The sequence below is a fragment of the Paralichthys olivaceus genome, chromosome 15 (assembly GCF_024713975.1).
Source record: "Paralichthys olivaceus isolate ysfri-2021 chromosome 15, ASM2471397v2, whole genome shotgun sequence".
NCBI lineage: Eukaryota > Metazoa > Chordata > Actinopteri > Pleuronectiformes > Paralichthyidae > Paralichthys > Paralichthys olivaceus.
The window spans coordinates 8,048,872-8,075,801 of record NC_091107.1 but is presented as its reverse complement, the minus strand read 5'-3'; the positions used below and the strand labels follow the sequence as shown (position 1 = coordinate 8,075,801).

Genomic DNA, 26,930 nt, shown 5'->3' with positions numbered 1-26,930 from the left:
CCTAACTATGTGCATGTCTCACAACTACATATTCAAGGAATTCAGTGGTTTTCAAAGACTGTGTGTGTGTGTGCGTGCGTGCGTGCGTCTAAATGTGTCTACATGTTTAATTGTTGACACCCACAAACAGGATGACACGACTGCAAGTTTGCAATAGTTGTTCTTCCATTAAACTAAAGAGTAATGTGCTAAAAGTTCTTATACTCTCACAGAGAAGAAGGTGTTAGAATAATTTCAAAAAAGAAAGGAATGTCACTGATTGGCCGTTTCGGTGCAATGCAGCTTTTCTACTCAAGGCAAACATAACAGACGCTGCTTACTAAAGAATATATATTTTCATTTATATTTAGTTTTCCATCTCATTCATAGTGATTAATTTACACTGAAGCACCATAACTCTACTGTGACATCTGCAGTTGGTAATATGGACGTATGTATGAGATTATGTGACTGCATTTTAAAATAGTACCTTATAAATATAAATAACATTTTATATTTGAGCCCGACTATACGCCAGCGACCTGACCAGGGTGTAGCCCACTCCTCCGGGTGCAGGTCCACCCACAAACCTCAAAAAATAAGCGGTATAGAGATTACAAATGGATATTTAATAAAACATATTCTGTATATATAAAAACTATCAACACCAGCCTGACAAAAACCCAGACCATATCATCACATCCTCAAACCTGTTCTGAAGTTCCAGAGAAAACAGAGATACTGTTTTCAGACATGAACTCTGGAATTTGTCTGGGGAAATTGGTTCCAGACATTTCCCGTAGTTTTCCTTTTCCATATGAAGGAGGCAGCAGGAGCTTTTCCGGGTCTGATGTGTTCACAACAACAGAAACATTTTCGGAACATTCAGGTGAAGAGTGGCACCTGGGTAGAGGAATGGCAGGATGTATAAATTTCACTCACAGAACATTGACACCAGGCCTTTATCACCAAAAGCTCTCGAATCTCATGGTCTTTCCATGTTGACCTCTTCGTCTTTTACAGGTATGACAACTCTTTTTCATACTTGAGATATCTATATTCTTCCAGTTTTGCCTGATCACTCAGAATTTTTTAGAAATGTTCATGCTGTGTTATCGCATGGGCTCACTCTTACATTTTCCAGCCACTGTACTTGGGGGCTGCCAGGAAAAGTTTCAGAAAATGTCCGGAGCAACTGACTTGGACATTTCATTTCTCACATACGGCCACTCCACATGACATCAGTCCATATCTGAGAGCAGCTTATACTGTGTAGCAGGTTTCAGTAAATTGACAGTATAGTGTGTCAGTTCTGGAGTGTCATTGCCACTATGATTGTAAATGTCCCACTTTGTCCTCCTGTGGCTCCATGCATGTATTCATTACGTGCCAACACACATGTGGCAGCTGTGACTTTGAGCAACCACCTCAAGCAGCAATTAGTAACCAACTTAACTACAGGGGCGTCCAAGGACAGCGTCATGTCCCCTCAGTGCCTCAAACGCAGAAAAGCAGAGGAGGTCAAGGTGTGTTGAAAGACGCAGCAACAAGATTTATGGTGCAGTGGAAAAGAGAACTTAAAATTCAGTTGGACTTTCAAAATCTGTTGCAACTGATTAATCTCATGTCCCTGCAAGCAACAGAACACTGTGGATTATAGGCAAATAAAGATTAACCAGGGAAAAAGGCTTTTTGTTGGACACAAAACAAGCAAATGACTCCTCCTGACCTCAGTGAAACGCTCACACTGTTTGATTTCTAGATCCAACCAATAAACAAAAGTAGAGTCATCTTTATAGCTGGATGTCAGCTGACAGAGCTTTGTGGTGACAGAGAGGAGTGAGCCTGAAAGGCACAGACAATAACACGAGGGTGGAACGTTCAGGTGAACTGGCACGCTGGTTTGCTCTGGACTTTCCAGGGTTTGTCCTATCTGGATATGAGCAGTGTAAATAATACATCAGCTACCAAAACACAATACTATCAGCAGTGTCAGGGGTTTGTATGTACAGTGCTGCACCTACACACACACTAACGCACACAGAAGTGAAACAACTGCAGAGTTTTGTTTCTGAAAAGTCAATGTTTTGAATGATTCATTTCACAAATTCAATCTCATTTGTCGAGTTTTATGCCGAAACAAAATCAAGACAGAGATTTTACACTTCACATTATGGTCCCAGCATTTAGATAATGTTGGTATAAGATAAATTCAGGGGCCACATCCTTCTGAGGACTCGCTCTACGCAGCCGACAAAGGATGCAGCCGAAGTTGGCTGCGTAGACCACAAACCGAAATGAGACAGCCTGCTCTTACAGCCGTCGCCTAGCAACATAGCTATGGACTGAAAGTTAGTTGGAAAAGCGTAAACACTGAAAATATGTTGGGTTTTTTTATATGGGTGACGTTTGCTGTTTGATTGAGCACTTCCAATTAAAAATAAATTATTTCTGACGTTTTCGCCATGCTTGCTGCCGCCATCACCTCTTTGAAAGACAGTCTGTCATTGAAGCGCAATGTATCATGGGATAGGTGGGCCTGGGAGGGATTCACCTGCTCCGGGGGGAGGAAGGACACATATTGGCTGCAATTGGAGGAGCCCCTGAATTGAGACACAGCCATGGTCCTTTCTTAGAAACCATTCATGATGGTTGAATCAAGCCACAAACCAAGTGGTTGCACCAGATAATGAAGAGCATGGACCCTCTGGTAGTCACACCCTCTGTCAGCAGCTCTCCTTGTTGGGATTTCTCATTGACCTCCATTCATTGCAAACAGCCTCATCAAAACAGTGTCTCCAAGCTGAACCATAACCACCCCACGCCAAACCTGAACCAGGCCCTCGGACATGACGCGTTGGTCCCCACAAGGTCAGTGTCCATGCTGGGAAATGTCCTAAAGACGTCATTAAAAGGAGACTTACATTTCAGAGCCTGGATGAGAGCTTTCCCATCTTTGATCAGCTCCTTGATGAACTTGTTGGTCTTGTCCAGCTCCAGCTCGTGGGACTTGAGTCTCTCCCTGAACTGAGGACTGTCCAGGTAGCAGTCACTGAACTCCAGGGCAGGTAGTCCCATCTTCTCAGCCCGGCACCAGCTGCACCAGCACCGGCCTCCACGCGACCTGGAGGCTCCGAGGAACAAGAGGAGGAGGAGGCGGAGGAGGAGGAAGAAGCCTCTGCTGCTGCTGCTGCTGGAAATGATGGGAGATCCTATCACTGAGAGAGACAACCAGCTTCTCTGTGTTGAACTCCTCCAGAGGAACAGTCACAACACGGCTTCAGCTCAGATCAGAGGAAAAGTCAGCGCATGTTTGTGGGGGTTAACAACCGGGGAAGGGTCCACTTGCTTCAGGTGAACCGGTGCTGCCGTGTTCCTCTCGTCCAGCTCATCCCGCAGTGGACGGACTGAACCGGGGCCGAGGAGGGAGGGAGGCAGTCCGCGGAAAACACACACAAAACTCTGGGCTCGTAAACGCGCTGTCTCCCCTGGGCGGTTTTTAAACGCACTGCCGTCCCCCACCACAAGCCCCGCTCAGCTCAGCGCTGCCGCACAGCGTAACCAACCTACCCCGACAAGGATAAGCCCCCCCCTGACGGAAGGCTCTCTCAGCCAATCAGGTGTCTGCATCGGACAGTTCGAACACTCCGGGGGGCGGGTGTGCGCCGAGCCGCTCCAGAGCACAGATGGGAGAAAAAAAGCGAAGATGCTTCACTCGTTGCGAGAAACAAATTCGGGTTCTATTGAGTCCGCTCTGAAGCAGCACCTTCTATTCTAAAGAATAAATCCCACCATTTACTATTTGACATAAAGATGGAGGACAGCTCTCTTAAGGTAAAGCCAAAGCCTCTTGATCGCCGGCTTGTGACTCGCTGCAGTACAGGTCATAAATCCCACCTCCTCCATGTTAATCTGTGTCCCATCAAACCTCGGAGTTAGGAATTTTCAACCCCAGAGTTGAAATTGCAACTTTACCGGCCCCATCGAACCAGAACTTCTGAGGTCGGGAGAACCTCACCACTGCCGACTTTGAAATCCAAGATGGCAGCTCCATATATCAACAGTAGTCAAAGCTGTAGTTTTCAGTCTTTATTAGCACGTCTGTCATTGAATGTGTCGTACACATAGTAATGTCCTTTTACTGTCAGTCACTGTGCTTTAATTTGCTGTTGCGACTCACAGTGAACTTAATGATCAAAGAACAATTTCCTGCTTAACGTCATTATTGTATTTACCACTTTTCCACTTTGTTGCCTTGACAATTAACTACGGTGTAAGTTTGTGTGAAATGCAGCGTAATGCATTATAATAACCTGTTTTTGCTAACAACGGCTAGCTTGCTAACTTAAAAAAAGGTTCCTGTGCAACTGGAAGGCTATCAACTCATAATTCTGAGTGTCATTTTCATAGTAAGTTTGGTATTTATTAGTTATGCTATAAAAACGACAAATGAAACATCACAGCTGAAACTGACTCACTACGAGTCAAGCACTTGTTTCAGTCACACATCGCTACCACACTTCACGTTTTTCAAGCCTCTGTACCAGATGAAATCAATTCACCTGCGAGGTGTTAAGAATGTCACTCAAAACCAAAAATGTCCACTCCATAGTGCGGTGAGAGTAAAAGTGTGCAGTCGGTGGTCTACCACTGCTACATGCAATAGAACAAAAACTGTGAAAACCCGGGACAGACCTCAAGGCTGTTTGTCTGCTTCAGTTGTCAGTCACTGTGCTTTAATTTGCTGTTGCGACTCACAGTGAACTTAATGATCAAAGAACAATTTCCTGCTTAACGTCATTATTGTATTTACCACTTTTCCACTTTGTTGCCTTGGATTACCAGCATGTTCCATTGAATTGGGTCACTGAAGGCGAGATTGTGTCTGCGTGTCTACAATGGCCTTTTATGGGAGGAGGGTGTAGCACATGTATAGAGATACAGATACAACATCTCATACACAACAGCAACCCTTACACATTAGTGTATATATATATATATATATATATATATATATATATATATATATATATATGTGTATAGTCAGCTCATATATTTGTGTGCAGACATTTCTACGTGGAGCTGACGTGGAACAAGGGAGAAAGTTGGACTGTAGACATGGTGTCAGTCAAGCAGAGATTAATGCCGTCTTAATGACTGAAGTGTAACGAGCGTATGTGAGCTTGTGTGTGTGTGTGTGTGTGTGTGTGTGTGTGTGTATGTGTAGAGTTGCATCTTCCTGAGCACAGACGAGCTTTGCATGCAGCAGGCCTGATTGGTGGGAGAAGACGCTGACGTCATTTTGGACAGCGCGGGGAATTTGTGCAGAGCTGGATCTGCCTTGGATTAAGATTAAAACCCAAACTCTCTGACGCCCTCTGTTGGTAGGATGGTGCCCAGCAACATTTTTTAAAATAAATTTAGTCCATTTTGAGTTTTCTTGTGGTTCATCCCACAGAAACACTATAGGAAAACCATTAGACTGTAGATAATACCATTAAAGATGGAATTCCATTTTAGCTGCTTTGGTTTCCTTGTCACATCTCACTGGGACACTTGAAAGGATTACTATCTTCGAGTTCAAGTTTCATTGAACCCAGCATCTACATTGCCGTCATCAAGTGTTGGTCGATAAGGACAGATCAGATCAGCAGTACAATTAGAGCAATAAGGGGAGCACATGTAAGGGACACATGGGCCCAGTTTGCATTTGTGGTTATGATGTGAATCAGTTTAGATTGGACATGCTACTTCCTGAGCTAGAGCACAGCTTGCTCATTTCTCCATCTGCCACACAACGGTGCACAAAGATGGCCACTTACAGGAAGTCACAGTATGCTGTTGTTTGTTTATAAAGTTGAAGATGCTGATAGCTGAGGAACCAGAATAAACCGATTTACACTTGCAGGATAAGACATGCTGAGTTTTAACATTGAGTCCCATTTCAAATACAATAACCAGCATTAAAAAGTGATAACCTGTCACTGACAACACAAAAAAATAACATTATGACAGGTTAAATCAAATGCTTAAGCCTTAAGATTCCTCATAAATCTGTAAAAGAACACACAACATGCAGGCACAGAAAGCATACTTCTGTTCTTTTCTCCAAATGCCCTCAAACGCAGGTTTAGCCATCACACAATCCACTTCCTGTGTAAGCTCATGTATTGTAGTTGATGTATGTCATGTCCTCAGAAGCCCCCGGGCCTATGAATGTTAGATTCTCAGCCAGTTTTTCCGGCATGGAGAGTTTGTGTCGGAGGCCGTCTCCCTTCACAAAGCACTGAAGCAGAATCGGTCAGTGGTGATAAAATCAGGACACTGGTAGCCCACTGTCTGGTTGACACTAATTTCTGAGCACAATATCCTTTCATGGCAATGAATACAACCATTGTGGGGGGGTTCATTCCTGTACACAGAGAGGCACTGGATGCTGGAGTCAGATTTCTTGTGTGCAAATGTACTTAGCAAATAAAGCTGATCGTTTTGATCATGGTTGTGACATTAGAAGATGCTGGATTTAGCCTAGTGATGGGAAATATCAGATTTTAGTGAGGAGAGTTTGTGAACAGAATTCTTGTGAAAAACAAATTATAAATAACAAGTAGGAAGCTGCAAAGTAGAAGAACATATTTCTTGAGCTTACTCTTCACCAGGACATTCATCTGAAGCAGGCTTCCACCAGCCTCTATATATACAACCACGGTCCTCCCATTATATTCACAGCAGAGGGGACCCATGTGATTAGTCCAGTGAGTAATCCCATCGATACAATAATCAAGTGCCAGAATATAAAGCATAATAATATTTTATTAATGAAATACAACAAAAATTGAACGAAAAAACAACTTCAAATGACAGAAAACAAGAAACTAAACGACTCTCAACACAGGTAATCACCCCTCTACTCAGTTTAGCTTGGTTTAGTCCAATTTTGAGCTTAATGACCTGGACAGAAACTCACATGTGAACTTCACTCAAACTGATACTGGATCACTCCTCCTCTCACTTCTTACAATTTTACATATGGCAGCTTCACTGTTTTACGTCAGCCTGTTGAAATAACATCTTGATATTGTAGAATTTTCAATGTATTTGATTTTTTAAGTTTTAATTTTGAATGTTTAGGGTTTTTTGACTTTTCCAATGTTTGCATTTAAAAAAAGTTTTAATTAAAAAAATGTTGAATCCTTTAATTTTGACAGATTAACAGTCATTTCTTGCAGCCGTTTTCAGGGGTGTTTGAAACATCAAATTAAACATTGGTGACTTGCTTTTGAACATGTCATTTTGAAAGAAACATATTTTCCATCAAACATGTCGTTTTTTTATAAGGAAATATTATATGAGCAATATTTACAAATCTAGGTCTAAACATCACCATCATCTAAACTGAAGGACAAAGTATATTCTGAATGAACCTGATTAGTGAGTGGGTGTCAAACACATTTTCACATGTTGAGAGGCCACAACTTCGTCCAACTTCAGTGAATTTTACACATTCACATTTGAAATGAGATTTTATGTGGTGCTGCACAACAGAGGCACTTGCATGCAGACCTTTTTCAGATAGTTGATCTATTCTACCATCTTCTGGTAAACTGAGGTAAAGCAGCACTGTCTACACCAGTGCTGTACAGGTGAGAGAAAAGTAGGTCAGTCTCTTCACTTTTTCATGGTGCTCTCACTCTTTTTTTCCCCAGCACATTCTATACATCACAGTCTGATTGTAAAACTTGGAGCGGCTGCATGATTTTACAATCCAGATGTCCTTTAGAGGACAAAGCCTGGAGAAGAAGGGCTTGACACAAGACAGCCACTCTGAATAATCCATCCAGCCTGCCACACTGTGGCTGTTTATTGTCATGCGAGTGTGACACAGACAGTGGGAGTGTGCAAAAATAGATTCTGGGCTCGTTGTGTTCTTAGAAACCATTTCCACCACATCGAGAAATGTCACAATACATATTTAAATTAGAATTTTTCAACCCAGTTCATTCACTCAGAAACATACTAAGATATGGATGACATCCCTGTAGTCTGAAGCCAGGACAGCACATGTCAGGGTTCTGGTTACAAAGCAGGAACCTGAGAGGCAGAGAAACACTGAACTGACAACCTGTTAATGTTTTTAAACCAGAAAACTGAGTGTGCCACCTTCTTCTAACTTCTACCTGCATTTATGCACTAAGGACATTTACTTTTTCAGACATTATTTAAGGTTAAATGTTTATTTATTTTGGTGTTTTTAAGTTTGTAGGAATGTGAAGCAATTCCAATGACGTGACCTCGCTCTACCGTTGAGACCTGGCTTGGGTTTCAGCAGCGTGGACATTATGTATGATTCCTTCTGGCAACCGAAGTCATTCTGGTTGTGTCTGTGATAAATGTTTGTGTTGCTCACCAGTGTCTCCAGGAGGACACCGCTGTAAGAATGTATCAGTGCTAAGTCAGACAGGCTACCCCGCTCATTTCCAGGCCTCCATGGCGTGGACACGTTCGTCACTCTGTCTCCCTCTCTCCCTCTCTCTCTCAATTCCAGTGCGGTAATTTTGGTCCTGACGTTGGCCTGTTAAAATGGCTCCTCTGACGTTGTTAGAAGGATGGTGGGGTGAGGAGAGGCGGGTGGAGAGCAGATATAGGCGTACGTACTCAACTCCCTCCAGTTCAGACACTTCTCTGGTGGCAGCAAGAGGAAGAACGTGTATGGGTCTAAAGGCATCATAGGCTGGTTTCACGTCAAGAGGAGATGCTGGCTCATCTGGGCCACTGTCCCCTGACTTTCTCACAGGTACGTGTGGTGTGAGTGAGAGTCTAGTTAGAAGGTGATCACGGTGAAATATGGTGACAGGAAAGCAAGTTGATAACAATTTATGTTGAGGAATTGATTTTCATTTAAATGCTCATTTCTTATTTTACAATGTATATATTGTGTTGTGTTTATATTGCATGTTACCTTATTTATTAGTTTTACTTAAGCCTCATCCAATCTTATCATCTATTGTCTATCTCATCTCATTTTATCTCATCTCATCTCCTCTTCATCATCTTTCTAAATTCGTCTCATCTTATTGTCTATTGCCTATCGTTAATCTTATCTCATCGGCTGTTGTCTGTCCCGTCTCATATAATCATCTATTGTGTACGGTTTATCGCCGGTCTCATCTCATTTTATTGCCATCATCTGTCTTGTCTCATCTCCTCCTATCTCATTTCATCTCATCTCATTTTATCATCTGTCTAATCTCATCTCATCTCTTTTCCTCTCATTGGCTATTGTCTGTCCTGTCTCATAGAACCGTCTGTTGTGCATCTTCTATATCGTTTCATCTCATTTTATCTTATCTTCTTTCGTCCATTTCGTCTCATCTGATGTTATTGTCATTCCTCTATTGTCTATCTCATTTTGTCTCATTTTTTCCTCTATCTCATCTCACCTGTCTTTATCTTCTATCTCGTCTCATCTCATATTATCATCTCATATTATTTTATCTTTATCCTGGCTTTTTGTGTTTTGTGTGTTAACCCATGTTAAGGGTCAAAGGTAGCCATGCTCTTGGTAAGTCAAAGAGGTGATGGCGTCATCACCTTCAGCTGTTCGCCCGAATAAAAACAAATAGGTTCAGCCTCTCCTCCCACGCTACTGCACTCTGACTCAACCACCGCTCGAACTTTTGACGTCACTATCACTCACCACATCTGGCCAAAGGTCCCTGTGGACCAGTGTGGCTCTCATGTCCAGTAACACAACACCCAGATCGAGTCCCGATCTCAGGAGAACAGGCTGTGAGCGGGAAGGCCTCACATTCCTCTTGTGGCTTTGCGCCACTCTGTTTTTCACTCTCCCTCTTGCTGCCTCTATTTCTCGTACCTCTCCAAGACATTCCAGATGTGGGCCAGCTTGGCTACAACTGCTCCACTCTACCTCCAGCTACTAATGATAAAAAAAGACCAGACTTTTACATTACCACCGCTGACTGCGTCCATCCCTGCTACTCTGCTCCTTTTTCAATTCCATGACAGCTACTGTTGTTCTGGGATCTCTACCCTGGAGGAAACAGCCGAGAGATTATATTGATTTTGTGGCTTTATAATGGGCTTGTTTGTTTTTGGAAAAGCTCAATGAGGAAGAATTCAGTTTGGGGGTAAGAAAGATGGAGTTGGCTGGATTTCAAGTGGCTGCTGTTAGAAAAATGAGGGGTGAAGCCAATGGAACGCAGGGTGTTAATACAAATTGGGTTTACTTCAAACAGTATCAGGAACATTTTGTTTCCCTAATGGATTAAAATGTCATGAGTTAAACTATTGCCTTTAGTTGGGAGGCTGTTGCAGGTCTTGCAACATTTCCAGGGGGGAGTAAAACCCTTTGTTTGTTTGGTTGTCTGACCTCACATCAGTTTAAGGTGAAAGTCATCTGGAAATTATTTTCACTAAGAAAGAATCTAACTGATGTTCTGTAAGGAAACAAATTTGGACATGTGTTGGTTCTGCCATCCAGATCAGATGATTTAAAATAACAAGAATTATTTAAAAGGCTGACAGATGAAAATAGAGAGGAAGAAAGAGGGCTAGATGGGAAAGTATCTGAGAGGCAGGGGAGGGAATCATTTCCCGTAGTTATCTCATCATAAAGGCGGTGTTATCCTCCCCTTCCTGTTTTCTCTTGAGTCCCAACTAAGTCCAGGTAACACAACACTGTGGATCTCTGTACTTGCAGGCACATTGCTCTGCTTCGTCCAGGCTTCAGACCCTGTGAAGGATGACTGAGGGAGACTTCACTGTGCTGTCGTTCAGATCCACGTCTCTGGATCTGTCCAGGCAGGAGCACCGGACACTGACCAGGCTCTACAGCCAGAACGGAGGCTATCATCTGAGGATTTTACCTGATGGCACCGTGAGTGGTGGGAGGCAGGAAAATGACCCCTATGGTGAGGAAGAAATCTTTCTTTTTTCTTTTTGATTTGTGATTTGCTGTTTTAGTTCAGGATATGTAACCAAGTCTTTGAAATGGAAAGAATTAATTCAACATAATGTTTCGTTTTCACTGTAACTCATTGCTACTGTTCCTTATTTTGACTTTTAAAGGTCTTCATGGTTGTTCAAATAATGAGAAACAAAAGAGAAGACGTATGAAGGCTCATGAATGAGGAAATTACTTCAAAGAACTGTTTACGTTCTCTAGGCATTTGAGCCCAGTCGTTCTGGAAAAGCTGCTCATTTCAATCATGAGTGGGCTGCTACTGTGTGTGCACAGGACCTGGAATATTTACCTCAGGATAATAATGATAGTTTCAATGGATTTATCTTGTTGTGTGTCATTACATATTGAGCAGTGTGGTACGTTTGTGTTGCAGACATCCTCAGACTGAAGGCTGTGAGTGTGGGAGTGGTGGTCATCAAGGGGGAGGTGACAGGAAGGTTCCTGGCAATGAACAAAAATGGACTCCTCTATGGATCAGTGAGTTTTACATTTTGTGGTTTTTTTGGATGGAAAGACCAAAACTAGTGTCTGTGTAAGAAATAGTTTAAGATTCAGTCATAAATATGTTTTGTTTGTCAAGTTTAAAACTCACTAATTGTAGTTTAATGTAGTTTAAGTTTTTTGCATATTTTCAATTTGAATGAAAAAGCAGCAGAGGTCGTTTGATGAAGATTGTTTGTGACATACACACATTTTCTTTCAATAAATAATCCATGAAAATTATTTGAGAAACTCAAAATATTAATGAGCGTTACTTTAATCCATAAACAGAACAGAAGAGTGAAAACACTCACAGATCATTGGTTGGAAAGAAGATTTATTTGTGGGGGAAAACTGAGCAGAACAATTTTATTGTTTTATTTATTGTTTTGTTCAGTCGGCAAAATCTGAGACAGTGAATGATTTGATGTTTTAATTGCAGTACATCTGAAATGTGCCTTTTTTATATATCTTTGTTTATATCTTGTTTATTCTGGTTTATATTGTAATTACCAGATAGCAACAATCGCTTGTTCAGCTTTATGTCAGAAAATGTTAATTTCTAATTCTGCAATGGCTCTTGTATCCATATAGAGGATTGACCTCAACATCTCAAAAACATGAGTTTTGGACTTTAATCAATCCTGCATCCAAAAAACAATATGCAATCAACTCCAGATAAATGGCATTCCAGCGTGAGAACTCTAGCACACTAGACCCCTGAATCCTGGTTTAAAGGGCTTGCATCAGGACTTAATCAGAAGACAAAAACATGCCTGCCGCCCCCCCAAACAGCTGGCCTGAGACTCACACACATAAAACAACGGATGCACATAAGCCAGAAAGGAATTACAAAATATAATATAGATTCCAATATAAATTCTTTATCATTTCCAGCACTTCTCGGTGTTCTTTACTCTTTACTCTCCTGTCTGCCTATAAACAAATCCCATTTCACTTTCATGTCTTAGCAAGCGATGAATGACGAGTGTTACTTCCTGGAGAAGTATGAAGAAAACCACTACAACACGTATCGCTCTCAGAAGTACAACTGGTATGTCGCACTGAAGAGAAACGGGCAACCCAAACCGGGACCGGACACACACCAAGGTCAGAAGGCCATCTTTTTCCTGCCAAGGCCTGTGGGCAACATGTAAAGCAAGACGGCACAGGAAACATGGACACGCTCAACATGCACATTTATAGTGAAATGTTATGCTAGGCTGGGGAAGCCTGAGGCAAACACATAATAATGTTTCTACAGTTTGTTTTCATAGAAATAATCTATAAACCAGTGTTTTCACTTATTTATGCAGGATACATATGATCTGACTATTCTGCCTCATGTAAAGAGTTTAGTCATGGTTATATATGCATAATACTTTCTGACTATGAGCACATATACACCCGCTGACAGCAGACAGGACATGTTTATGATATAAGTGCATGTCAGTCCTAATAAATGAGTGTTTACTTTGAACCCTGGTATGAAATACCACTGCTGGGAGACAGCGATGCACCACTTATACAAAGTTCCACAGTTGGTCCGCCATCAAGCTAATCATTAAATCAGAAAAAACTCCGATATCCACCATGTGGCTTCAAACTCAAGTAAACAAAGCACATGGAATAATAACAGAATTATTCCAGTAGGCCTCAGTTAGGCCTTGTAATTTGCAAGAGCCTGTTTCTGAAACCATTTCTGTTCTATGTGGAATGTCAGCATCTTCAAAAGCTGATTTTATGAAATCAGACAATATAAGAAACATCAACAGGACTGCAATTTATATTATCAGTTTCCTCGCAAGGGTTAAAGCACCACGCTTGTTTATAGCTTCCTTAGCCATGACGACAATTTATTATTATATTGTAAGTATGTGCCGAGGTCAGCTGACAGTCTTGAGGTGTAGCAAAGCAAATGTAAAGACTTTGTTTCAGTTTTCATTGAACTTATTGTTGAGTTGACCTTTCTGTTGTGATCTACAGAGGTTACACAACATATTTCTCATTAGGCGTCATCGTCCATGGGAGAAGTTTCCACATGATTATTTATTGTTCTGCATTTTGTTGGGATCAAAGACTGTGGACAGATGGATGATGCATCTACACCTCCCCCACTATCCAGACATGAAACTTCACTTTCCCAGATACAGACTTATACAGAATTTGAAGTGAGACACACGCTCAACCAATCATGAGTCAGTCTCGGCTGACAATCATGACGTTTCACCCCATTTATATGTGTTACAGGATAATTATAACCAAACCTACTGGGAAAATGAGCAGTTGCACATATCAGTGTGATAAGAACTAACTAAAATGACAAAAAAACATCTTTAAGAAAAATGTCAGTTTCAGTTAATTTTGGTCCATAAAACATATTTAGACAAAGGATTTGTTACAACAGAAAAGAAGGCAATAAGTTTGCAAAAAAGAATGAATAGAACTAATAAAAAGTTGTAGAGTGAAGCATTAGCTTATTATGCCTTCCCTTCATACCCCGAAGAATGCAATTCCATCAGGCCCTAAGATGAATTTGATTAAACAGAAACAAACAAAATGTGCATTTCTTAAACATAATTAATATAATATGTAGTTTGATAGAAAAGCAGGTTTATGACCGACATCCTGCAGCCAGCCATCAGGTGGAAGTAGAGAGGCTTTGGACTCACTTCTGAGGAGCGTCCATTTTTACAGTCTGTGGTGGAAACACATGTTGCTGTGACATTTTACTGGTTTGAATTACTATTGTGAATATTTATTTATAACATGTTATTGCTATGGCTAAGTTTTAATCTCACTGACCATTGTCCTCAACATTTGTACATATACAAGAATAATTTGTACATATATATTAAGGCAATCACCTTTTCTTAAGACAATGTTAAAAAAACAAAACATGCATTATTATCTGTGAACAAATAAACTGTTTGATTTGCTCGGCCTATAGACTGTGATTATTGTTCTTTTAAAAAAATGCACTGAAGAGAATAAACATTTATTACTGTGCATTCATAAAATTAAATGAATATTTTATTTGTGTGTTTCTGACAGAGCACAGAACCATCTGGTTCTAATAGTAAATTAACACTCTTACAGATGTTTACCAGATGTTTATGGTACTCCTTTGGACACAAACCTTAAAAATCGTGTTTGACCACTAGATAGCAGCATTGCTTTATGTTCAGTAGTGTTTTCACTCAGGCTGGCACTGTTTGAGTCTTGGTTTATCATCATTACATGTTTTCCAAATCCCATTCTGAGTAAATCACACATGGAAAAAGTAGAAACCACACATGTGCCCTCAAGTGCAGATGTTTAACCTTCTGTGGACTGTACATGAGAGACACACATGTTTATGGAAAAGTGTGGGACACTATACTACACCAGGCCATGTACATAAAAAATATGAAATAGAAAAATAAACAGAAATAATAAAGACATGATTCTTATTTTTGTTTTCAGTTTATAATCTCACATTATTTTTCAAATATCAGAAAATTTAATCTTTAAAAATGATTTCTTGAACTAGGTAGTCATATAGTACAGAATCAGCAAAACAATAAAACAAATACAAATAATAATCATCTAGGGCTTATGAGGGTTTTTACTGAACCTTTAATCAGAATTTAAAAAAATCTAGTTTTCATTACTTTTGTGATTCAAATTTCAAATAATCAAGCTGCAGAAATCACCAGGGTCATTTGGGGGCCTGTGTGTGTTTGGCCCCTGAGCAGATGTTCATTTTGCCTGACTATTCATTAAACCTCCATCCACCAGCTTCAGTGAATTCTTTCTGCTCTTCAGTTGAAATTATTGTGACCATAAAGTTGTGACAGATGATACCAGCGAAAGAACTCCGTTCACCCCAATCGAGCATTTTTCACTACATTTTTGGAAGCAGCGACATTCTTCGTCTAATCCAAACTTAATGTCTAACGGCTGAAACAGAACATCGCCTGAAACGTTGTTTTAGAGGCGGCTGTGCCAGGAAAAAGATCCTGGAAGAAACTCTGGAACGTGGTTTGAGATGTTTGGGAGGAGTGGAGCTGATTCATGGCTCCAACAAAGTTTCATATTATTGTGGGATTTTAAACAGAGTTGGCAGCGATCAGCGCAGGAGGATTATGGCTTTTCTGAGTAACAAGAGTGTGAAAGATTACTGCTACAAATTAAGCAATACTTCTTTATACTTCAGGTAAAAATGATCCAACATTTAAATGTATTAAACCCCAGTTCCCTTTGCTGACGCAAGAAAACACTTAATAATAATAACACTTTCAACAATTTAAAATATTGATATTCTGCAAAATGAGTGTTGCTGTCTATGTTTTGTCTTTTTTGCAGCATAAATGCAGAGCTTGAAATATAATGTGTTTTTTTTTTATGTGGCCTTGATACCTATGGTCTATAGTTAAAGGTCTCCTATCATCTCCCACCATCAGATTTCTGTTATCAGCTTTTATTACCATCCTGTAATCCTATATTTTATTTTACTCTCTGAAAACCCAACAATTTTAGGGATAAAACATTGTGAAATTCATCTTTAAGAAACATCCATATGATCAAATAAAAAAATATGATCCATATGATCAAATAAAAAAATATGATCCATATGATCAAATAAAAAAATATGATCCATATGATCAAATAAAAAAATATGATCCATATGATCAAATAAAAAAATAGATCATTTAGTGATTAAAAATACAAAATCATTTTTAGAAAATAGTTTATACTCAAATAGGTACAGGTTTGTTCTAAAGGCCAAACAAACAAAAAATACACAACCTCTCATTTACAGGACGCTCTCTCTCCTTCTGTTCACCAGACCACATGAACCAATACAACACAAGGACACACACACAAGCCTGGTTGGCCGTTGGCCTGCAGGGCTGTGCAGGGCAGGAAGGGAATCATTCACTGTAAACTGAACAAGGACTAGCTTCCTCTGGGAGTCCCCTAGCCTGACAGCAGCCAAGATCCATGCAACACAAACCACTCTACCAGACACATACACACACACACACACACACACACACATGCAGAACAACACGCACACACCCAGGAACTGGGACACATTCTCTCATCTGTTACTCGTCTCCCTTTCCTCAATTCCGTCTTTCTTTACTCTCCCTTCCTGTCCGTCTCTCAGTTTTCAGCCTGCTTTAACCTCCGTCTCTGTCCAATTGCTTTCTCCTCATCATTTTCTTCCTGCCGTCCACCCCTCTCTCTGTTTTTGTTCCTCTCTGCTCTTACCCTCCCTTATTTTTTTACATCTTCCAGTATTTTCTCTTTTCAATGCATTCACAAATCTAAATGTATATATTTCTTATTATTATTTACCCAAACTTGCTGTTTCTCTACGTCTTTCTTCCACATGATGTACTTTCATGGGAGATGAGTTCCTAAATGTGAGGTCTCATCAACTTCAGAAAAGTTTCAATATAAAGTTTGATTTTGAAGCCGGTCTTCATTAGTTATCCCAACAAAAGAGCACCGCCACCTCGGAGATGTCAGACATTTTCTGGAGATCACGTCTGAAAACAGCTTTATAGAGTGTAATGCTCCTTTAATCACAAGGCTCTTCTGATCCAGTGGGTGAAACTGCACCAAATAATCAGCCTTTTCCAGCCCTCAGCACTCTTTCGCTCTCTTCCTGTTCAGGTGGCTTCACCATGAAAACAGAGATGCTTTGTCAACGTTACTGTATGCATGCTATTCCCCCCCCCCCCCCCCCCCCCCCCACACACACACACACACACACACACACACACACACACACACACACACACACACACACACACACACTGTCAGGAACGGAAACAGAGGATGCATATCCGTCAGCTGATCCAACTGGAAATGCTGACATTGGTCTCCCCATCTGTTACAGCTCTCCAAGACGGCGGAGAGGAAGAAAGAGGGAGATAGTGGAGGACAGAGAGTATGAGAAGGAGCCTTTCGACAAACCCAGGGATTTTGCCCGGATGCTTGTGGTTGGCCCTGCAGCAACTGTTTTCCTAATGCGCAATTTGTGCTGGATAGACACATTCTGAGGGGGCTCCAAACATGCAGCTTTCCCCGCTGAGCAAGGGCGAATGGCATTTGTCAACCAACAGACCCTTTAGGTCTCAGCCACGAAATTCTCTTGGTTGTCAGCAAATAAAAGAAGAAAAAGAAGAAGAAGAAGAAGAAGAAGAAGAAGAAGAGGAAGAGGGGGTATAGCAGTAAAAAAAAGCCCTGAGAGAAAAGTCTAAGTTTCTTTGCTGTGATGCATGTTAGACAAACTACATTTCACTCTCAGTGTCCTCCCAGTCAGAGGGTGCTCCGCTCAGATCCTGCTTCGGCTGAGGTTGGACGGTTTAGAGTCTCCAGTTCACCTAACTTTTGGGTGGAATCCAAAGCACCCACAGAAAACGCACACAGGTGTGGAGAGAACAAACTCCACACAGAAAGGCCCACGGCCTAACCTGGGTCTGAACTACCTGCAGTTGAGTAACTCACACACACACACACACACACACACACACACACACACACACACACACACACTGACACACTTCATCCCTCCATGACTCTCTAAATCACTGCTTCCACAAAAATGGAACAACTGTCATCCATTGTTCTAATAGAGACACACACACACACACACACACACACTCAGCTTGTTGAGACCGGAAGCTGGCCCGTCTTCTCAGCTGTGATGTCTCACATAGACAAATACTCTCACACAGACCAACTGCAGCGATGACGCCTGTGATGGTCAAAAATATCCTGACTGGGAGAGTTGGTGATGAAGTCAAATCCTTGTTCTTCTCCCTTCGTCTTTTAAATTTCTCAACACAATTTATTCTTCGTACACATGATTCCAAACACAGATAATCATTCAGATAATGATAATGATGGTTGTTAAGACTATACGTAAAAGAAGGGAAGTATCTCATGTACCACAAATATGGAAAATAAAAAAGAATTCTCACTCATTTCGATAATGTGTTTATAATATCTTAATACTTCTTCATGACTCAGCATCTGCTTGGATTTGTAATCATAACTCAAATTCATTCATTCTCATCTAGGCCTATGAAAAAACTAAATCTTAAATCAATGTACAAACAAAGAGGCTGTTCCTGTTCCACAGAAAAACGTAAGCACGACTGCATGTGTGTCAAGGACATGATGCAAAAGACATTACAAATATCCTCTTTCAATTTTCCTGGAAGTTGTCATGGAATAATTCTTTTTCTGGCAGTCAATGCGTAAGCAAAGCCATTACACCCACTCTTCTCTGCGTCGCTGCCCAGTCTCCGCTCTGGGAAAGGAACGTCCAAGTTTAACCTCTTATCTCTTCCTCTTTCCTTTTCCCTTCCTGTCATTCAGAGCCTGAAATGATAAAAAAGAAAGAAAACAACTTGTGAAACTGAGGGGAAAATAGATATCTGAACAAACAATCCAGACCTATTTATGGTGAATACCAAGCATTCCGCACACCGTAGATATGTCATACTGTTTTATCACGGCTGCGGCCGTGTCACTGCAGGATGCCGTGGCTTCCTCCCTCTTTCTTTCTATCCAGGTCACTCCCCCCATTTTATTCTGTCCCTGCATCCTCTCCTTTCTTTTTTTAGGCAACTTCCTACCCAGACCAAAAGAGCAGCTATAATTGTTCTCTCGCTCTCCAGAAAGAATGTCTCAGACATACTGGACTTTTGAAGTGGCCCATTGTCTGTTGACCTCATAGGTGAGGAGGTGATGGAGGGGGTGTGGGAGTCGTAAGTAAAGGAAAGAAGAGAAAGAAGTGATGATAAATTCGTGAAAATTGTCTTAAAGGCAGGAAACAATGCTAAATTGAAATTTTAAAGTTGTCTTTGTATACTTAACAGCTGCTTTGCAGACATGGACTGAAGTCTGGATGTTTTCCAGACATTTTCCAGAGGGGCTAATGTGAAAAAGCAAATATCCAAGTCAGTTGCTTGGGAGTGAGCCTATCTGAGCATACAGCAGGAAAATGTGCGGAGAATTCACAGTGCGCGAGTGGGCGTGTTGATAAAATTTCTAACACGAATGATGGAGAAGATTCAAGAGCAATAAAAATAGACACCGATGTGTCCGATGTGCTAATAACAAAAACGTGTGATTTCCACCGTGGTATTTATACGTCATGTCTATTTCCTGTGTTCCTTACCCTGGTTCCAGCCTACTTCTGAATGTTTCAGGCGTTTTTCCTGTCGTTGTGAACGTGTTTGATTTGTTGCATTTGCTACGTTCTTTATATGTAAAAGGCAAAATCCAGAAGATGACCCGCCTGAATAATCCTTGTTTATTGAGTTCATGTTTGGAAATGATTCCTGATTGAATTAGTCACAGTTACAAAAACAACCACCACAACACAAAGAAACAAGAAGAATATCTGGAAATCTGACATACTGAAGCAGTGGAAGCTCAAAATAAAGGTGAAACTCTTCGTTCTGTAGGTATCAGGCAGCATCAGAAATATAGACGATTGGCACAAGCTTTTAAAAAAACACATCCTGTTAAGTGCAGCGTCAAAGATGAATGCAACTCTGCTTTCCTTTGAGGCGAAAGCGCCACGTGAGCACCGTCCAAAGTGCTGCCCCAGATGGACCGCAGCGCCAGCATGGTTTTATGTTTGATTTATAAGGGAAATGCTTCAAGCACCCCTTCCTCTGAGTTGTTTTACAGCCTCATGCTGCCGTCCAGCTTTACCTGCCCAAGGCCCCGGGCACAGGCAGGTCTGAGAGGGACAACAGGAGGGAGGGATCTCCTCTTTCTTCCAGTCCCTTTGGTTATTTTCAGCCTACCTCTGTTCTGGCTCTGTTCTCTTCACTCCACTCCCAAAGATTTTGTCTGTATAATTTTACTAAAAACCAGTGCCAAGAACATCTCGCCTGAAATAGCACGTCGGTTACTGTAACATAACAGTGGGAGGGTTCGTCAGCTGTTCAACAACAAAGCAGTGAACACGACAGAGCTGCACTTTATTTGAAGTTGTCAAGAACACACTGCTGCCTTCTTATCATTTGTTGTACATTGTAGTCCTTGGGTGCTTTTTTTAATCTTGTTGGTCCAGTGCTAAATGTTAGTTAAAAAAGTAATAAGTATCTCAGTTTGATTTATATGTCTTGGTCATGTCTGAAAATGTATGAAAATCATTTTACAGAGTATTAATCTAAGACAGAATACTTCTGACCTGAAAACTAAAATGAGATTCATGACGGACTGGCAAAACACTCAAAATACAAATGCTGTGTGAATATTTGTGTGAATGAGTGAATGTCAGCTGTAATGAAAAGTGCTTTGAGTAGTCCACTAGAGAAGCAGTGTGTAAATACAGTTAATCTACCATCTTCTTCTAGAATGCTCTTATTGGCTGATCCTCTCTGTGGGTGTGTCACTAAGAGCGATAACTTATTGATTACGATTGATTATAAAGTCAGGAAAAGATTGTGGTTTTTAATACGATCTTTTGCATCAATTAAAGGTTAAACACGATCCCCCAGTGAACTGCGAGTGTGTGTGTGTAGTGTGTGTGTGTGTGTATGTTCCGAGGCCTTTAGCAATCACTTACAAACATTTTGTCCAAACAGCTTCTGCAACTATTCCACCACTTTCTCTCTCCTCCTCTTCTTCTTCTCTCCATTTGTCTCTCTTGGACGCAAAGTACTCGCTCCTCACACTCTTTCTCACACAGACTCACACACACACACACACACACACACACACACACACACACACACACACACACACTCCCTGCCATGGCCCAAGGCACAGAGTGTACAGTTACTCATATCCCCAGGAAACGGAGGTATGACATCACCTTATTATCTTCTGTGGGCCCATGGGAAGACCGGAGGGGGGAGAGACGGAGGGAGGAAAGGAGGATGAGAAAGGGAGAGAGAAATGACAGAATGGAGTCCAAGAAGAAAAAGCAAAGTGATAAGAGGAAAGAGGGAGATGAGATGTTCCCAGATGTGACAAAAGCGTCAGAACAAAAAAATGTGATCACACACACACTGCTACATTCAATCTGTTACTGTCAATCACACACACACGCACAAACACACACAAGGACTTCCGTTACATGGTACGTGTTAAAAACAGAGATCTCTGAAAACAATCACTGCGGTCGGGGGAATAATCCTCTTTATGCATGCTCTGAAAAGAGGTCATGTTGAGGAAATAAACAGTGTGCTGGGTTTTATTACTCACACATGACCAAGAATCATGATCATGATCGGGGCTGACAGTACACTGGGATCCATTCCTCATCTCCCGGATAAGAAATGTTACTCATATGGGGGATGTTGTTTATCCATCAGTCCATTAGTATGAACCCAAATATTCTATTTTATTCTTAACCTCCACTTGTAAACTTGATAATGTCATCAACAGTATGAGAAAGTATTCATGATGTTACCTGAGCTGCTTTCAGACATGTACTTCAGTCCGAGCAGATTCCTGAAAATTTCCAGAGGGGCTGTATGTGAGAACTCAACTAGTAAAATGTCCAGAAAATGTCTGAGTGAGCCCATGTGGGAATAAAAGAAATCAAACGCGAAGATGCCGACGAAAGACGAGATTCGAGATTTTTTGATGTATCGATGTGCTGTGAACAAAAACACAGGATTTCTGCAGAGCCTGAACGTTCCAGATATTTCTGAACACATCTTACCCGGACATTCTCCTGCGGTGTTATATAAGTCGGGTCCACACATTTTCTGGAATTCAGGTCTGAAAACAGCCGTGGTGACACACACCATATTGTTTTTGTGTTCATTTGTTTGTCCCCCCTTGTGTCTTTATAGTTTAGACTGGCCAGTTACCCTGCGCAGCAACTCTCGTCAAGAATATTCTTGTCATGAATAAGAGAATAGATGACATTTGAAACTTTATATTAAGATGGACAGAGCATCTCCACTTCCTTGTGCATCAACAAATACTGAATAGAATTTCTCAGTCCTGCCATTGATCTCAGTCTGCTCAATCTATTTTTTAAAAGTCCTGAAAAGGTTGATTGCCACCACTTCCCTCAGTCTGGAAAATGGGGGGAAATGGAAAGACATCCATTTTCTATTGAGTTTGTCGACATAGTTTCACAGAGATGAATAACCTACATGCTAAAAGTTTGTTAGTGTGAATAAGGCTTGTATAAACCTTCTCTCTCAGCTGAGGACACATTAGTCATCTAAAAATATCTTTCATTAATGTCTTTTCAGTGGAAATAGACGCAAATAGACAAGTTCACCACCTCCAGTCAATTGTGTCCAAGTGAGTGTGTTTGAATCAAACACAATGAGAAGAAATAACTGTTAGAACACTGAGTCAGTTCAGCTTTCTTATCAAACTGGGTGGGAAAGCGGTTGGAACACGCCATAATAGCACTAATGTCCGACTGGACAGTTAAATCTGCCCTTTAAAGGAAATGTCTCTTTATCTTATTCTTCATTTGGGTTAAAAAGAAACCCAACAGCAGGGAAAGTACCTTCTTACCTAACATGCTTTAGATTCCACCCAGGTCTGTGAGTTTGATGGCAGCGGTTTTTGTAACTGCTTAGTAAATATGTGACATAAACTGCTAAAAACCTTGTCAGCAATGATAAAACCCCTGATGTTTCCATTCAGGGAGAAGTTGAACGGCTTGAGCATCATCATGAATACTGAATACACCATCAATCACTGTACAAAACACAGTATTGAAACAGAAAACTCCGCTGGACTGGGGTCCATCCCAAACTGATAAAAGTAAAGGTCTTTGCACACCAGGTCTGAATTTTTCATATGTTTATTTTTTTTAATCTGTTAAAATCGTCATGCTCAGAAACCTTGCACACTGAGTCCATTGAGTTTTATTGTTCAATCTGTTCCGAATATTCACAGTACAAGAGTCGACAAGTGAGGTTGATTTTGTTGTTTTCTCACTTCTTAATAAAAGAATCCACTCCTGAGAAGCCGTCAGGAACAAGAACAATTTCATCTTCAGATCAAGGAGCTGTGAAATTATTCCCATCACTTCCAAGTCTATTTAAAGACGCCAGTGGTCCAGTTATCTGGCAACACAGAGACAGCACAGTGGATGAAAAGAAAGGAACGTCTGAAACAGATAAAACAACTCTCTGTCACGCCTTTGATGGATGCAAAAATAACAGCAAATCAAACCTGTTTTCTGAAAACTTAAATAAGGGACAAAAGTTTCAGCGCTGGTGTGTAAACGTGCTTGACGTGAAGACGTGCAGACTTGGTGTGCAAAGACCTAAGTGATGTATCATTTCCAGGTTAATTTCCACCAGTAAAACTGAACAAACACGGGTGTTGTATTAGATACAAGAGATAGATCATTAACATATTTATTCAGCCAAAGTAGCTGATTAATAATGCAAAATTTCAACATTTAACATAAACACTACAGTTTAATTCCAGGCTTTGTGAGGCACGTGTTTCAATCTGCAGCAGCCAGCATGGGGAGCAATGTGACCTTTCAGAGAGACGACATGTGGTCGCTCCAGATGTGAAGCAGCAGCAGCAAAATTCCAACAAGGGTCAATGTAAAATATGTGATATAGCAACATACACAAACACTGGGACATACACAGGGCTGCACAATTCATCGTATAAAAATTGTGATCTGAATTCACACCTATATTCTGCTTTTTTTCAATCAGGGATATCAGCCGCATCGAAATAAACGCTCCTACCTTTCTGTGAGAGAATCTAAAGCAAATCCAAAATGCTGCATTTTCTTTGCCAATGACAACATGGCCTCATACCTCGCGTGATGCAGAGTCACAGAAAACCTGCAGTGAGATACAGTGGATAAGAGAAAAGTGGAGACATTATTAAATAGAAACACTGAATAGAACACCTTTAATTTAATATCGCAGCACAACTACAGGATGAGGCCGTCACCGAGACATGATTGTCTCACGTTCACTGAGACATGTCGACCAAGCAGCAGTCCAGCATCATAATGTGGCATTCGTCTAAAAATAGCTCCTGTTCTATTTATAGATTAATGGATGGATGGATGTGACCCCTTCAATGTCACTTAAGCCCTGTGATATAATAAGAGCCACAGTAAAACCACAATAACATGATAGATAGATAGATAGATAGATAGATAGATAGATAGATAGATAGATAGATAGATAGATAGATAGAGAGAGAGAGAGAGAGATAGATAGATAGATAGATAGATAGATAGATAGATAGATAGATAGATAGATAGATAGATAAATAGATAGAGAGATAGATGTGGTCTTAGACGCTCACTGTGATGCTGACCATATTCAGCCTTACAGTTTACCAAAGCAAGAAGGGCAGTACAACATCTCATTCAATAGTTTGTGTTCACATTCATGCATTTGTGTGTGTGTGTGGGTGTGTGTGTGTGTTACTAAATATAGCCTTGTTTCCCTGGTAACATCTGATGTTCCTACCTTTAGCACCTCAGCACCCATGAACATTTTTGTCAATGAAAATGTGATATTTCTGAGCCCATTCAGAAAACGCTCTCGTGCGTTTACAGAGATTCATAAAATTCCTTCTTTCTCTGCACTTAAACAGGCGTATTCACATGCACGCACACATTAACACACACACACACACACACACATACTCGCTTCCACCTCCCAACATGCATTTGTGATCACATAAAGTCAGATACGCTCTGGAGGGGGTGTGTGGAAAAGAGATCCATTATTTTTGCTTCTGCCTGCTGCTTTTGTGTGCAGCTCAGCAGCTGAAAGGGGGCGATCAGCCAACCATAACAATCCATAATGGCTTTTCTGCCTCATCCACAAGTCTAGAAGCGTGCCTCCGGTCGGGGCTATCCCCATGTGCCCCCACCCCAACCCCCACCCAACGTCAGCCCCTGCCGTGCCTGATTTCTGTGAGTGTGTGCACAAGCGGGACGGGCAGGGACTGTGTGTGTGTGTGTGTGTGCGTGAGTATGGGAATTCGGGGGCCATGGCTGTGACTGTGACAGCGGAAGACCCCATTGAAAAGAAGTGGAGTCAGCCAGTGCGACCGGGGGCCCCTGAGCCTGTCTGATCACGCAACAACAGGGGCACCAGGCTCCGGACTGGTGCAGAGCTGACTGGTCAGATGTTCTGAGGAGCGGCACAGAAAAAAGATTTCTTGCAGCTTTATCGGCAAAACACACAGAATAAAACTTTGAATTATCTTGTTGCACTGAGTGTAAAACACTGGCACACATTTCTCTATGTCGCCTGAATGTGCCTCCATTTATTGCAAGTTGTAGAAATGTTTTGAGAAACAGGTTGTTATTTTTGTTAGCAACACCAAGCACGTAATGTTATCATGGCCATTTGTTTGTTTGTCAGCAGGATTACTCAAAAACGAATGAGCTGATATCAATGACATTTTGAGAAGGAGTGGGGCATGACCCAAAGAAGGACCCATTCCACTTTGGAGCTGATCCAAATAATTATTAGCCTTGGCAGAACCTTTCACTGTCCGAGGGCCCATCTACTTCTGTTGTCACTTGTTATGAATCACGATTCTTCATTGCTGCTTAACGTGAATTAAACTTTAATGCATCACTTCATCCATGAACGTAATTTACGTCTGAGTCACATCAGGTAGATTTTCATCTGCAATGGTGGTGAAGACTCCCATGATCCCACACTGCGTCATAACCTCATCAGACTCTTGTGTCTTTTGTTGATCAAGAAATTAATTATTATTAATTTGTGTAAATATGTTCACGCAGGAATATCATACAATAAAAAAGAAAACTGCATTGGCGATTAATACAACAAACTGTTCATCAGCTTTGATTAAAGGACAGGAAACTGGAATTCCAGTGCCTCTCTTCATCATCTTTAACAACCATCATCTAATACCTCTGTGAATTAATCGCTGTCTGTTCCAGGAAGCATCAGTGTTGAGGCACCAGAGGCTCCACTGTAAGAGCCTCCTCCTTCCTCTGCTCTCTGCTGACCACTCCCGGGGGAACAGCATCCATTTTAGGGAGGAAAAGAGCAATGGAGGAAAGGCAAAATGATGGAGGAGGAGAATAGGAGAGGGAGGACTGAGAGGATTGAGGTTGTGTGTCAGGGTGTAGGGAAAGGGGTGGGTGAGCTGGAGAGCAGCAGATGGGGCTGGGAAAGTGAAAATAAGAGGAGACAAGATGAGAGGAAGGGAGGAAAAGAGAGTAGACAGAGAAAAGAGAGGGAAATCAACTAGCCATCCGGTGATCATTTTACAGGCGGAGGGGAAGTGTTCCTGGAGAGGGGAAGGAGCCAGACAAATGACTGAATGAGATCTAAGTGGGTGGCAACACAGGCTTATTACAAAGCTACGGGCCTCCACCAGTCCTGCAGGTAGACAAGAGGAATTACAGAGGTGAACTGGGACTAAACTCACACACACTGTGTAATCCTGCTGACAAACAAACAAACAAACAGATGGACAAGGGAGAAAACTATCTCTATATATTATATATAAC

The 26,930-nt window shown here is 41.2% G+C and overlaps 2 protein-coding genes across 5 annotated transcripts in view; one reads left to right on the top strand and one right to left on the bottom strand.

Annotated features, from left to right (window-relative positions):
* LOC109635729 (rho GTPase-activating protein 26) overlaps positions 1 to 3,571 on the bottom strand; it is a 73,972-nt gene extending 70,401 nt beyond the window's left edge. The window contains exon 1 of the mRNA XM_069539752.1: positions 2,904 to 3,571. Within this exon, the coding sequence (XP_069395853.1) occupies positions 2,904 to 3,057 (154 nt within the window). The 5' untranslated portion in view covers positions 3,058 to 3,571. The remainder of the gene's footprint in view (positions 1 to 2,903) is intronic.
* Positions 929 to 14,388, top strand: LOC109635763 (putative fibroblast growth factor 1). 4 transcript variants are annotated; one of them, XM_069539754.1, is made up of 4 exons: positions 929 to 1,002; positions 10,700 to 10,910; positions 11,337 to 11,440; positions 12,415 to 12,750. In XM_069539754.1, exons 2-4 carry the CDS (start codon positions 10,742 to 10,744, stop codon positions 12,598 to 12,600), a joined length of 459 nt encoding a protein of 152 aa, XP_069395855.1. In that variant the 5' UTR covers positions 929 to 1,002; positions 10,700 to 10,741; the 3' UTR covers positions 12,601 to 12,750. The 4 variants fall into 4 exon arrangements, with proteins under 4 accessions (XP_069395855.1, XP_019952688.1, XP_069395856.1 ...); XM_020097129.2 differs by lacking the exon at positions 929 to 1,002 and adding an exon at positions 8,634 to 8,773; XM_069539755.1 differs by lacking the exon at positions 929 to 1,002 and adding an exon at positions 9,998 to 10,127.
* Positions 14,389 to 26,930: the final 12,542 nt, after the last annotated feature.